We start from the raw sequence: 12,855 nt of genomic DNA, 5'->3' as shown, positions 1-12,855 counted from the left end.
CGAAAAGAAAATCAGCTCTCTAGGAGTCCCGGAACACAGAATTCCCTGAAGAGGGTTCCCTCAAATTAGGGATGACATTCTGGCAATGAGATGTGGGGTATAGGAAACGGTAGGAGAAGGGAACTGACATTTACTGAGTTCGTATTCTGTGTTATTTAATCCTCATACTAGGTCTTCCATGTGACTTTCATTTTCCCTCCCCCATTTTTACAGAGGAGGAAACCAAGACTCGTCAACATTGACTTACTGAAGGTTATATTGATGCACTGAGTCCACAGATATCTGACCCCAAAGCCCATGCTCTTCACAGTGGATCTTATCCAGTAACCAGATTGACCTTTGGTCAAGATCAGGGTTTTGCAACCTTGGCACTATTCACATTTGGGGCCAGATAATCCTTTGTTGGGGGTAGGAGGGCCACCCTGTGCGTTGTAGGATATTCAACAGCCTCCTTGGTCTCTATCCACTAGATGCCATGCTACCCCACAAGACGGGACAACCACAATGTTTCCAGACATTGCCAAGTATCGTCTGGGTGGGGGTCCAAAGAGGTCCCTCTTGAGAATCAGTAGCCTAGATATTTAATATCAAATATAGTTTTAATCTTTTCTTGTATTGTTCTCTCATTGCTTCAGAAATATAATGCTTATCTTTACCAAAAGACAGTAATTTTCATAGGGACAAAACAGTGCCATTTTAAAATTTTGTATCCTCACTGTGCTAGGGACATAGTATGCAAAAGAGACTGGTTAAAAGTTAAATCGTAATTCAAACGCAAATCACGCTTGAAGCAAAACTGACTCTATCGCATGGTGCCTATCAAAGAGCAAGGTTGCGATTATGCCGTGGAGAGGTCTGAAGGCCAGAAGAGGCTTCCTGCAAAGGGTAAAAGGCATGATCCCTAGTCTTTGGAACAACCCCAAACCCCACTCCACTGCTCAGATGGTAGAAAGTTCATTTTTGGCAGCCATTAACCAGAATCAGATGCTAGTTGATGCCTGGTTGACTTTTCTGCCTCCGCCTTCTCCTCCACCCCTTCAACAGTTTTCTGGTTCTTCTCAAAACCAAAACCCACAGAGGCATCTAGGTAAGCTCAGGGCAGAGTAGGCCAGCTGGGAGAAAAGCCAGCGGGGCTGGGGCCTAAAAAGCTCCCTCCCATTATAAGTTTTGTGTCCCCACTTTCATGGGAGGCAGTGCAGTTATCTCAGGTCTTCAGGAAATCCGAAGATAGATAGGGTAGGTCCATCCTGCTAGAGGAATCAACTCCCCTTGACGTCTTTCATGTGAAGCCAAGACATCTGAAGTATAATCAAGCCTGCAAAGGAAAATGTGGGCACAGCCCAAATGGAAAGATATTCCAAAGGAGTAACCCCCAGATTTATGGCTAGAGTGTGACTCGGTAATTAATTCCTTCTCTCCCTTTTGCCAGGAGTCAACTTCTCTTTCTTCTCCTCCAATTCTTTCCCCCTCTTCCTCTGTTTGTAAATCTTGGAGAGAAACAGCAGCAGCCACTCTCAGAGATCAAAGTTTGAGCAGGCAACAAAGACCTCCGAGGAGGAGGCTGTTGCCATGGGAACTCTCTGAGCTGAAGCCCTTTTAATCGGCAAATCTCCTGGTTAGCAGCACAGGCTAGGGCTGGTAAAGAGGAAGAGAAGGGGAGTCTTGGCAACAAGTAGCCTTTCTAAACAGCCAGAACTCCACCTGGGGGTGGAGGTAGGACAGGATTCAAATTGAGGCAGCACTGACACGGGGGTGAGTGCCTGAGTATTTCTGCACAGCCACAGAAACAGACTTCCATCAAAAATCCCTAAAGCCCGTGACAAATTCCGAGATGTCCCCTCCCAAGAATTCCCTGATTTCTTATTATGTTCTTAATGGCTTTTTAATACTAATGGGCAGAAAGGTTGATTTTAGACTGGAATAACACTTTCAGGCGCAGTATTGTGAATAATGTGATTTTTTTTTTTTTAATTAATGCATGCCTGTTTCTCCACCTCTTGTCTGGGTAATATATGTTTACTTCTGGATAAGTCACAGGAGGAAATGGAAGGAAAAATAGAAGCACGACAGGAAAACAAAGGTAATTCTGTGGCATTACCTTCACATTCTGTGGCATTATTCTTCACAGGGAATAATCAATCCCAACTTAGCGCCTACTCACAAGGACCTGCTGGGAACAAGCCTATTTCTGGCCTCCTGAAATAGCATGGCATTTGGCCTAAAAAGAAGCAGAAATTGATGAATTCCACAAAATATTAACACTGTGTGTTTTTGCCTGCCTGGCATTCTTTTCTTCTTCATTTGGAAACAAATGTCCAACTTCTCTTTAGGAAGCTGGTCCTTTACCCTTTTGCCTTCAATTCATATGGTTCATTTGGGGCTGGTGGTACCCTACATGCCACCCCGCAACAACAGGACGTTTGCTGACACTGTGGAGAGAGGCAGTTTATCCTCCTGAGAGCAAAGGTGTTAAAGACCTGCTAGGGGCCAGGTTTGCAGACAGCCTGTCCAAGAATGCAGCTAACACAGAGGAGATAGAGATTCTTTAAAACATAATCTGAACGCTGGGACTCAGCCATGCTTGAAGCTAGGAATACCCTTGGACTTACAGGTTACCTGAGCCAAAAAGGTCCCCTAAGCCAGTTTGAGAATCTATCCCTTGCAATTAAAAGAGTTCTGAAGAACACAATAGTTAGCTCTGCTGGTGAGAGTTTGAAGAGAGATTTTCTTCTTTTTCCGTTTTGTTTGAAATTTTTATAATAAACGTACCATTTTTTCTAAAACAGAAGCAATATTAAAACAAAACAGGACAGCAGTATTTGGGGCATCACCCTATACAGAGAATTAGTTCTGCAATCTGTGGATCTTTTAGATAAAGGCAGAATTATAGAAAGAATGCTAAAGCCATCTTGCTTATCCTAATATTTTGGACAAGAGAACCTATTCCATGTTGAAAGCTCATCAGAGAGGGAGTCTCTATAATCTCTTTCAACCAACCATAATTTCCAAAAATTGTGATTTACCATTAGGAAAGTCTTTCTTAGCTTTAATTCTGAACACTCTCGGCTCATGTCCGGTTATTCTTTTCTCGGTCCACAGGCACAAGTGTTCATCCAGCCATATTTCCACTGGGGCCCTTCCCCTCCTTTATCTCCTTGGCCCTTAAAAAACAAGCTACCACATGACACATCAGAAAGAAGGGGTCAGGCCCTTATATTGTGCACAGAAAGAAGTAAGAACAAGGCGAGCTGCTTTTAGATTTTAAAACAACAACTTCCCTACTTGAGCCTTCCTGAATGGTGAAGTCCTTTTCCTGCCAGCTGGAGCTGACCAAGGGAACTTTATTCCTATCCAAACAGTGGCGTGGTTCCAGGTTATAAACAGACTGTTCCCGCCACTGATCCCAGACAAATGTCTAATCTCAGTGGCAGATTTCTGGGCACTTCCACCCTCTGTGACTGTCTTCTGGTATGGCCCTACGATCCCAGACATCTGTCTAAATATTTCTAAGGTACCTGTCACTGTCATCTCAAAGCACCCTAAACACCATGTGCATTTCTACCTTCTGAATCATCAAAAAGAGACTAAAGAGTGTTCAGTATAGTGTTTGCGTTTAGTGTTGAATCAGCAGTTATCCTCCCATTTCTCTGAATCACATCTTTGCATATTTCTGAAACCTCTGAAAGAAGCATCTGAAGCGATCTGTAGATGGTTCAGATGTATGGGGAAAAGAAGGTGGGTCATGCTCAGTGGGGAGGTACACAATCTGGACAAAAACAGCTATGTCTTGGAAGTGAGGGCCCAGGTTAGTGGTTATAGGCATTGGTTATAGGTTTCACTGAGAAATGACATGAGATACTAAAGCAGATCTGGGACAAGTAAAAATCTTTACCTATGGCCTAAAGCAGCAACAACATTTTTAAAAACATGACTTATGCAGGGGAGCGTTCTATAGCTTCTTAATATAGACAGGTCGTGTGGTATCGTGGAAAGAGATGAGGCTGGGAATCAAAACACTTGGGTTTGATCAAAGACACTCTTTTGGAAGGGGATAATAATTACAAAACCTGAACATTAATTTCTGCATTTGGAAAACAAGGGAAATAATGCCTGCTCTCCTACATTACAAGGTTATAATAGAAAAATTTTGCGAAGTCAAATTATTATCAGTGTACATTAACGTTAGTAGTAGATGTAGTAATGGCATCACTTTGGTGGATATTTATTGCTTTTTGGGGCATCTCACATCCATTCTCCCTTTTTTTGGTAACAGTGCCCCAATTTACTTTGGGGAATTAATTCTTCTCCATATCTTGATGGACTAGCCACCAAGAGCCTCTAATCTCCTAATGCTAAGCAGTGGACACCTACCCAACTGGACCAGCTGGACTCTCTCTCCTGAGACTGATTCTTGAGTGAGAAAATGCAAGATCAGAAAAAAAAAGAGATGAGTTGATTTTTTTAATGTCCATGGAGCCCTAAATACATTGTCTATTAATTCTTGCTACATAGACCCTGGAGCATCTCTGGCGGGGCAGGAATGGTGCTGTGTTCATCAAAACATTTTACTTTCTTCCTGGACACAAACAAAATAACAGGAGAAGTAACCCATGTCACTGACAGACCTGACCCCTAAAAAGTCCCCCATGAATGACCTTCCTTACTTTTTCTTTCTGTGCAGCCGGGAGCAAAGTTCTCCAATACAGCAAACTAAAACAATGGAGAAGCCTAGACCCCTACGCCATACCTGGAAGGGAGCTGCCCAGGTAAAAGCCTCCTAACCCACATCTGACTATGACAAGATGACGTAATGAACTTCTATGGTGGCAGGTCACTGAGATTCGGGGGTTGATTTTACAGAAGCTAGTAAGTATTACCCTAATATATTATCCTTTTTGGAGACTGATTTTCCAGCCTTTCTTTCAATTTTGATATCCTTCCAATGAATTCCCTTCCTGCCTAAGTTAGCCAAAGTCTACTTCTGTTGCTTTCAACCATAGTCCCGGATGGTTCTGTCACTAGTAAAAATTAAAATACCCAGATAAAGAATCATGACCGATGAGATTAAATCATGTTATATATCACTTGAGACTGTAGACATTTATTATATAAATACTTCTTAAGTCAACAAATATATACTCAGCACTGATTAACATTTAAGAGTCACAAAGTAAATACTGGTTACAGATTCTGCCCATTTATCATTTAAAAAAACATTCATTCAAGCTTCTTTATTCTAGACACTCTGCTAAGCATTGCAGATAGAAAGGTGAATGAGAACTGGTTCTTGCCTCTGAAGAGCTCATGTTCTAGGGCTATTGAGAAGCGTCCGATGTCGTAGGGGAAATCAAGACAAATACACATGCAGTACCCGTGTGGCCACTCACATGAAGTCAAACTAGAATATAAGACTGATAAGGTTCTGTCCTTGACCCTTTCCATTTTATATAATCTTCTTGAGTGACTCATCTAGTCTTTCATGGTTGTGACTATCATTCATGACTCTCAAATCTATTATCTCTAATCCTAGTTTCTCCACTGAGTTCCAGACCTATATTTCTAATTGTCAGCAAGACATCTCCACCTTGGTGTCCCACAGGCCTCTCATATTCCACATGTTTTCTACATCTGTGACTATTTCTGTTTTGTAAATAAGTTCATTTGTACCATTTTTTTTTTTTTTTTTAACCAAACTCATTCTCCTGCCTCTCCAACCTGCTTTCCAAACTGTGGCCTCTCTCTCGGTTGACGGAACAGTTGGCTACCCAGCTAGCTAGAAACCATGGTGTCCTTTTGACTCATCCCTCTGGCTCATTTTTTTTTAATGCATTAGTCACCAAGATCCATCAGTTCCATCTTAGAAATGTTTCTGTGTTGTTTGTTCTCAATTCATTCCTCTGCTTCAGAATCTCATTCCCTTTTACCCGTGCTGCTGCACCTCCCGCACCTCGCCATAACCCATCCCCCTGTTCTAGCACTCCTCTCTAATACACTGTCCACCCTGCTGCTAATTATTGTTTTGACCCTGAGATCTAATTTCATTCCTCTGTCCTGATCATCCTTGAAGAAGAGCTCGAGTTTCAGCTCCTTCAAGCCTCCATCAACAGTTTATCCTCATTCTTGTGGAATTAGTCCTTTTAACCCTGACCTACTGCAAAAGACCACAGTTTATTCCTGCTGGCTTCCTTGTGAGTGAGCACCACCCTGTATGTTCTTGTAACCAACCTGCAAGTCTTTTATCTCTGTCATGAGGGCTGAATTACCGGGAGGTCATTTTCTCATTTATCAAGGTAGTCACATCACTCACATTCATCTACTTTTTAAACCAAGAATTTTAAAATTGAAATAAAGCTCAAAAATAACTGAGTTGAACATCTTTTCCTATACATAAGTGCCTGATATAATAACTCATAAAAAATCTTCCACCTTCTTAAGGATATAGAAATTACTACTCCTAAGAACACTGATTGTATCTTTAGATGTCTCTCTGATTGTTAACAGTTCTTTCTTTATCCTCAGATGGACTCGCTCCCTTTGTAACTTCCCAGCCACACAGACAGAGTAGGTTTCCAATCTCTCTTCTATACAAGTTCACTTCAGATAGCTGGAGACACTTCCCATGCTCCCTTTCCCAAGTCCTCTTTCACTAGACCAAATCCTCCCAATTCCTCCTACCATTCCTCATATTAAGTTCAGTGGCTTATGGAGGTTGTAATTAGCAAACTGTGGACTCAGTTATCTTCCCACTGAGGTCTTAATCTCCTTGAGGATGACTTCAGAAATCAGGTTGCTCTCCCAGTCTCACATAAAAAGAATACCTAACAAATGGGCCTGTAGGATATAACCACCAAATAATTAGCATTTTTTAAACTGTGAGGGTACTTTGAAAAATTCCATAAAGGGGTGTCAAGACCAAGAAGACTCAGAATGTTGCATTTGGAAGTAAATACAGTACTTCCTGCACCCAGAAAATTCTCCTAGATTTCAAACTAACCCCTTTAATTAACTAACACAACTAGCATGGCACATTTACCATGCTTTGAACATTTCTAATTATTTAGAATAAATTTCTAATTAATGTGGAAGATAGCAGAATTACGTGTTTCTCCTCCCCAAGAACCCTAGTATGTATCTGTTTATCTCACAGATATGCTGCTTCTACTGTGATGAGCTGATTTGCAGCATCCCCACTTTCCCTTTTTGGTTCTTTTTAGGGTAACACTGATTTCTGTTCTTATCTTTTCTTCCATCTTTGTTGACCATTTTCATCTGAGTCTTCCTTTCACCCACCCTGTGGTGCTGAGGACAGCGTCGTTGCCCAAGTTGCTTTGCATGTTTTGATCCAGAGCAATGCCCTTCATACACTTCAGCACATCCTCAGATGACAAGGCTTTCACTCTATTTATTTCCCCACATTTGCAGATCTGGGACCAAATTATTTAAAGTGGCTTTTACCTGGCCTCCTTTTCCTGCCCAGGCAATTACTTTGCTGCAAATGGTTGCACTGGCCAAATAACTGTGTTCACAATTAGCTAATTGCAGGCTCAATGAGCCACTTGTTCCTTCAAACTTAGACATTAGAGTTGTGTTATTAGGCAGAAATTTATCTTTTTATTCCCTACAGAGTCACAGCAGATCCCGAATCTGATTGCCCTGTAGTCTTTTACAATGTCAATATAAACCTTTTACATTTTTATTTCCTTTTGAATATATGTCGTATTTCCCATTCTTTTACAGATCACAGCAGTTAAGCTTCATATACTGGACTCATGTATTTGAGTAAACATGTATTTGAAATTAATCTAACTGTCTAAAAAGGGCTAATTATTATTAATTAAAGGGTTAATCATTAATAAATAATTATTACCTTAATCCATTTTGTAAACTATAAAATTAAGGCAAGCAGTACAGTTGACTTGCCAAAGTCATGATAGAGTAAAACTAAAAATCTTAAGCAAATTCCATTTTCTCCTGGGGCACTGAGTTTCCCACAGAGGGTAAAAATTAACCTTCAACGTCATTTGCTTCTAAAAGAAAGCACCTTAAATATTCCCCCCAAATTGTTAAGACCTGGTTTCTTGGAAGCTACAAAAAAATGTAAAATGGCTTCAAGGATTTACCTTTTATCCCACAATTAATGTTGTTTCTTTTCTTAATTTCTGTATGTTTATTCTAATTTTTTTGTCCAGCCAACATTTATAGAGCACGAAATATGTGCTCAATTTTCAGTTTCATACAAGGAGGTCATCTCCCACTGATATTCCTCCAATCCACAAAAGAGAAAAGTACCCCAAAATAATGAGTTTTCATTTATGAAAAAATTAATATTAATAAGGATTAGATTATAGTGGCTTTGCGAATAACTTGGACACTTTTAGGTTTCAAGAAATTTGCCTTCCAATTAAACACTATTACGTCTCCCCCATAGCTCTTTTCACTGAGCACCTTTTATTATTAAAAGTTTACAGCCATCTTTCCTTAGGATTGTCTAAAGTGGAGATAATTGAATGGGAAAAGATTCCTTTGTCTCAGGAGATCCTAGCACACCAGCGAATTCTTATCTCTCAGCTGTCTCTACCCTGCTTCAAAGGCCTCTGGCATTTTCCTCAATCATTAGCATATGTAAAGAATAAGAGCAGAGAGAAATCAGGGTTAAAGGTGCAAGTGGAAAGGAGGGGAAAAAACTAAGAAAGCAGAAGAAACATTCAGGAAAATGGTAAAATGTGGGCCATAGACACCAAGAAACAAAATATAATAAATACAACTACTGCTCATAAAGAACATATTCTAAAACTGGTTTGTCTGTGCACCAAAGGTAAAGCCTGTGCGTGCAACCTGCTGACACACGCAGGGAGGAGAAGCAAGAAGAGGGAACAGTGCAAGCAGTCTAAGATGAAAATGTTACTGAGGGTTGTCACTTACCCAACACCAGCAGTTCCACCGAGTCCTCGTTCTTGCCCTCCAGGTCATCAGGGGTGGTGATGATACAGTAATAGAGTCCGCTGTCTCCCCACATGAGTTTTCCAATTTGAAGATCTGCATCTGTTATCACAAAGAGAAGGACCGGGTCCTAAACTCTGTCCTCTGAAGGAAAACACTAAACAATGGGGGGGGGGCAGCCCTTCTGGGTGTCTGTAGTGTTCTATTTCTTTACCCTGATGGTGTTTGACGAGATGTTTGCTTTATTTAAAACAAACAACGAAACAATAATAAAAGCTAGCATCCCTAAGGGGTGAGAATTAGAGCACCCCCAGAAACTGGTCTAGTTCCAGTCTGGTTTCTGGAATAGAAGACTGCTTTCAACAGGCCTGCAGAGGCCCTTGAAAGCCAAGTAAATTCCAGAATTAACCTGGACTCCTGGAAATGAGCTGGGTTCACAGGAGTTCTTCAAAATTTGGAACTTTTCCTTGCCCAAAGCTGTAGGGAGCAGGAAAAAGGGTGGAACTGATGTAAAACTACCTGAGGCTTGGGCCATGGCATCTACCTGGCTCTGAAACTTGTACACATACATCCCTTCTCCCAGCAGAGGAAATTCTTAGGGAAGTCTGCTTTCTGAGTTAAGGAAGGGGCAATAAAGGCTGGTGTCAAGGTGTGAGGTATTTGACTGAGAAAGCTTTCACTAGAACCCATTTCAATTCAGTTCTGATAATAAATTCCTCAGGCTGGAGGTCAGGCTCATGAAAGACTATTTCCAAAGCTCATCTCTGTCTTCTCTTGATATTACAAGCCTCCATCCTTCCTCTCCACGCCATCCCATTAAAGCAATTTGCTAGGTTTCTTGATACTCCCATCCCCCATAAAATCAAAGTCTTGAGGGATTGAAAGGGCGCAAGGCTGACATCCTCTTGTATCTGGGAAGAATGGAACCAATCTTCCCTAGATTCAAAACAGAGACATTATTACCATGAACAATTGTGATCTCTCTGCCCCTGTAGAAATCTCCCAGGGTCACGGTCGAGCCCTGTTTGGAAGCTACCACTCGAACAGTCCTCCTACTGTCTAAACAATCCAAGTAGGGGTCCCATTCCAGGTTTCTTTTGCTGAGAGATTGGGCCCGGGGAGAAGACATGCCCAAGGATTCCCCCATGCGATCCTGGCAGTAGGACTTGAATTTCCACTGCACGACTGCAGGCTGATGGGAAGACGTGGAGAAGTGGCAGCGAAGCACAGTGGGCTGGAAGAGCATGGCCACCTTCTTCTTGTCGGGCACTGTGACCTGAAGGCCTCCAGCTATGGCTGCAAAATAGAATGAACATGTCCAAATGGTATCAGTGTCCTGGACCTCACCTCACATATCATAGGTGTGCCTTTCCACCTTACCTCCCTAACCTGTCTCTCCCCTTGTTTTCTCCATCACAATGAAGAGCATCAATATCTACCTGGTTGCCTTGTCCAGAAACCTGCCTTCACTCCCAGTGTCCAACTGGTCACAAAGTCGTGTCAACTTGACCTCTTAACATCTTTAATATTTCCTTCCCCTTCTTTAACCCCACTACCGTTGCTTGTGTGTACGCTCTCCTCATTTCTTGCTTATAATTTTGCAATAATCTCTCGTCTGGTCTCCCTGCTGGCAGTTGCCCACATGCAGTCCATTCTCCTTGCTATAAGTTCAGGTTATCTTTCTAAATCTGACTGTTATGACTCTCCTTCTTAAAACCCTTCACTCATCCTCCATGGCCTTCAGGACAAAACCCAAAGTTCTTGGCAAGGCATTTAAGGTGCCCCATCAACTACTTCTCCTCTGCCTCACATCTTGTAGCACGTCCATTTGAGCACCAACCTCCGATGATACCAAACTAACGGTTCCCCCAAGTGGGACGTGGTATATCACACCTCTAGATCTTGATATTTCTTGTTTATGGAATGCTTTTTCCTCACTTCTCTTCCTGAGAAACTCTTTTCCATCTGTCAAAACCAATTCAAAGGCTTCTTGTCCAGTCTTCTGTGACCAGTCAATCCATTTGTCACTTCCTCCTTTGTGCCATCAGTATCCCCAGCATTCTCCTCTAGACATTTACTATAATAATTTTGTAATAATTTTATACTTATTTTCATGCCTCCATCAGACTTGTCGGGTCAGGTAAGGAATGTGTCTTATCTTGCTGTCCTGGGTGAAACCCATAGATACTCAACAGCTATTTGATAAATGAGGACAGTGAAGCCAGGACATATGACTTCAGGAGGAAGTGACTTCCCTTCCAGCTGGTGACCCAGCAAACAAGACAGAGATTAAGGGGAAAAGAAGGCTTTGAGAGGAATGGAGAATTTTGGATCAAAAGCAGTAGACTAAGTTCAAAAGCTTTGAAGGGTAATCAAAAAAGGGTGGGGGGAGACTAGAAAGCAGATGAGAAGTTTAAGTGTTTAAAAAGATCAGTTTGAGGCTTGGTGTCCAAGAAAGAGAGGGAAATTTCAGTGAATGAAAGCCCAGGGGAGTGTTTGAGAGGCACAGGGCTTCTATGAACTCAATGGTAAGATCTAGAAATTCCAGGCAAAGAGAACATAACTTCTTCAGGTGAATGGGAGAGTTAAGAGTTTCTAGCTTCATCTAAGGTTAGAAGCAGAAGTAGAATCACGATGAGAGGCAGAAAAATGGAATATGAATAGAAAGACATGATAAAGAGGTTCAGAGTTGAATCCAGGAGCCTGCCAAGCCACCTTCAGGTAGCTTGAGGCAAAGAGTTTCACCCTAGAATTGCAGGTGGACTTGAGACATACAAGAAAGGGCTAGTTTCCAGGGGAAGCCTGCTGTTCTTCACTATTGCCCATGGTCCCAATGACATCCCACAAAGCAAACTCACTCTCACAGCTCAAACATGCACTTATTCATGAAACTGTCTTTATAGAAGCTCTCTTAACAAGGGCAAGATACCATATTTGTACCTACTTCTGAGTTCCAGACCAGTGCCTCTCTTCCATGAAAGCACTGTGAAAACTAGGTTCTAATTCCTGTTAGGGAGAAAAGGTTTCTGCATTCTATGGAATTGGGAAGAGAATGCAACAGAATATTTGAGATTTAGTGTTTCGAAACACTAAATCTGAAATAGTGCTAAACACTAAATAGTGCTCGATAGCTACTATGGAATAAATGAAGGAATGGGTGAGCAAATGAATGACTATTAACATGGGAATTTCTAGGACTTTGCAGAGAAAACGGGTTAAATGACTTATAAACAGCATAGTATAGTAAGAGAGCATTGGCATCAAAAGATAGGGCTTTGAATCTCATCTGGCCGTTGTACTAATGGTGAGACCTTAATGAAGCCTCTTAAGCAATACTCACCTGTAAAATGAGCCTCATATTCCTTACTCAACAGAGTTGTTAACAAACCTTATCTCTCTCTCTGGGCGCCTGCAGAGAGTGAACTCTATAACAGAGAACCTTGACCATGACCAGTAGAGGGGAGATCTCAAATGCAAATCCTACCTCACCTTTCCTGCCTTTTGCCTCGCCTCCCATTCTAAGGCTCCTGAATCTCGATGAACATCCACCACTAATAGGTTTGATTACAGCCAAATTATGTAGATCAGCCCCACTGAGGGGCAAATAATTCCTAGAAAAGAACCCCAGCTCAGAAAAGAACCCTAGTTCCCAGGCTCCACTGCTTCCCTTCACCACCCCCAAATGTTGGTGTGGCTGATTCCACTCTTTCCAACTCACACACCTGGATGAGGAAAAGGCTTTTTTTTTTAACAGTTTCTCCTTAAATTCTATTGCATTAATTTTTAACCTTGTAGTTCTTCTTCAAAACCTTATTCACGCTCCAGTTTTCCAGGTAACAAAATGGGACAGAGAGTTGAAGTGTCTTCAGTTAGCAGTGGTTGAGACTGGATAACCAATCACAGGCGTTGTTCCCA

The 12,855-nt window shown here is 41.7% G+C and overlaps 2 protein-coding genes across 8 annotated transcripts in view; one reads left to right on the top strand and one right to left on the bottom strand.

The window, feature by feature from the left end:
- The window catches only part of MAEL (maelstrom spermatogenic transposon silencer), a 157,918-nt gene that overhangs the window by 27,069 nt on the left and 117,994 nt on the right, over positions 1-12,855 (top strand). Inside the window, exon 2 of one of the 3 annotated variants that reach the window (XM_033427989.2) lies at positions 4,682-4,766. The exons of 1 other annotated variant lie outside the window; for it this stretch is intronic. In XM_033427989.2, coding sequence (XP_033283880.1) covers positions 4,719-4,766 — 48 coding nt within the window. In that variant the 5' untranslated portion in view covers positions 4,682-4,718. Of the gene's footprint in view, positions 1-4,681; positions 4,767-4,808; positions 4,867-12,855 lie in introns of those variants that run through there. One more of the 3 variants, XM_004269705.4, reaches the window with a different exon arrangement.
- The window catches only part of ILDR2 (immunoglobulin like domain containing receptor 2), a 59,606-nt gene that overhangs the window by 32,213 nt on the left and 14,538 nt on the right, over positions 1-12,855 (bottom strand). For all 5 annotated transcript variants that reach the window (XM_004269704.3, XM_049715719.1, XM_049715721.1 and 2 more), the window contains exons 2-3: positions 9,904-10,236; positions 8,923-9,042 (exon numbers count right to left, since the gene is read on the bottom strand). In XM_004269704.3, the coding sequence (XP_004269752.1) occupies positions 8,923-9,042; positions 9,904-10,236 (453 nt within the window). The remainder of the gene's footprint in view (positions 1-8,922; positions 9,043-9,903; positions 10,237-12,855) is intronic.

Source organism: Orcinus orca, chromosome 1, assembly GCF_937001465.1.
Source record: "Orcinus orca chromosome 1, mOrcOrc1.1, whole genome shotgun sequence".
Lineage (NCBI taxonomy): Eukaryota > Metazoa > Chordata > Mammalia > Artiodactyla > Delphinidae > Orcinus > Orcinus orca.
The sequence above is the reverse complement of the archived record's forward strand: the minus strand, read 5'-3'. Positions and strand labels throughout refer to the sequence as shown.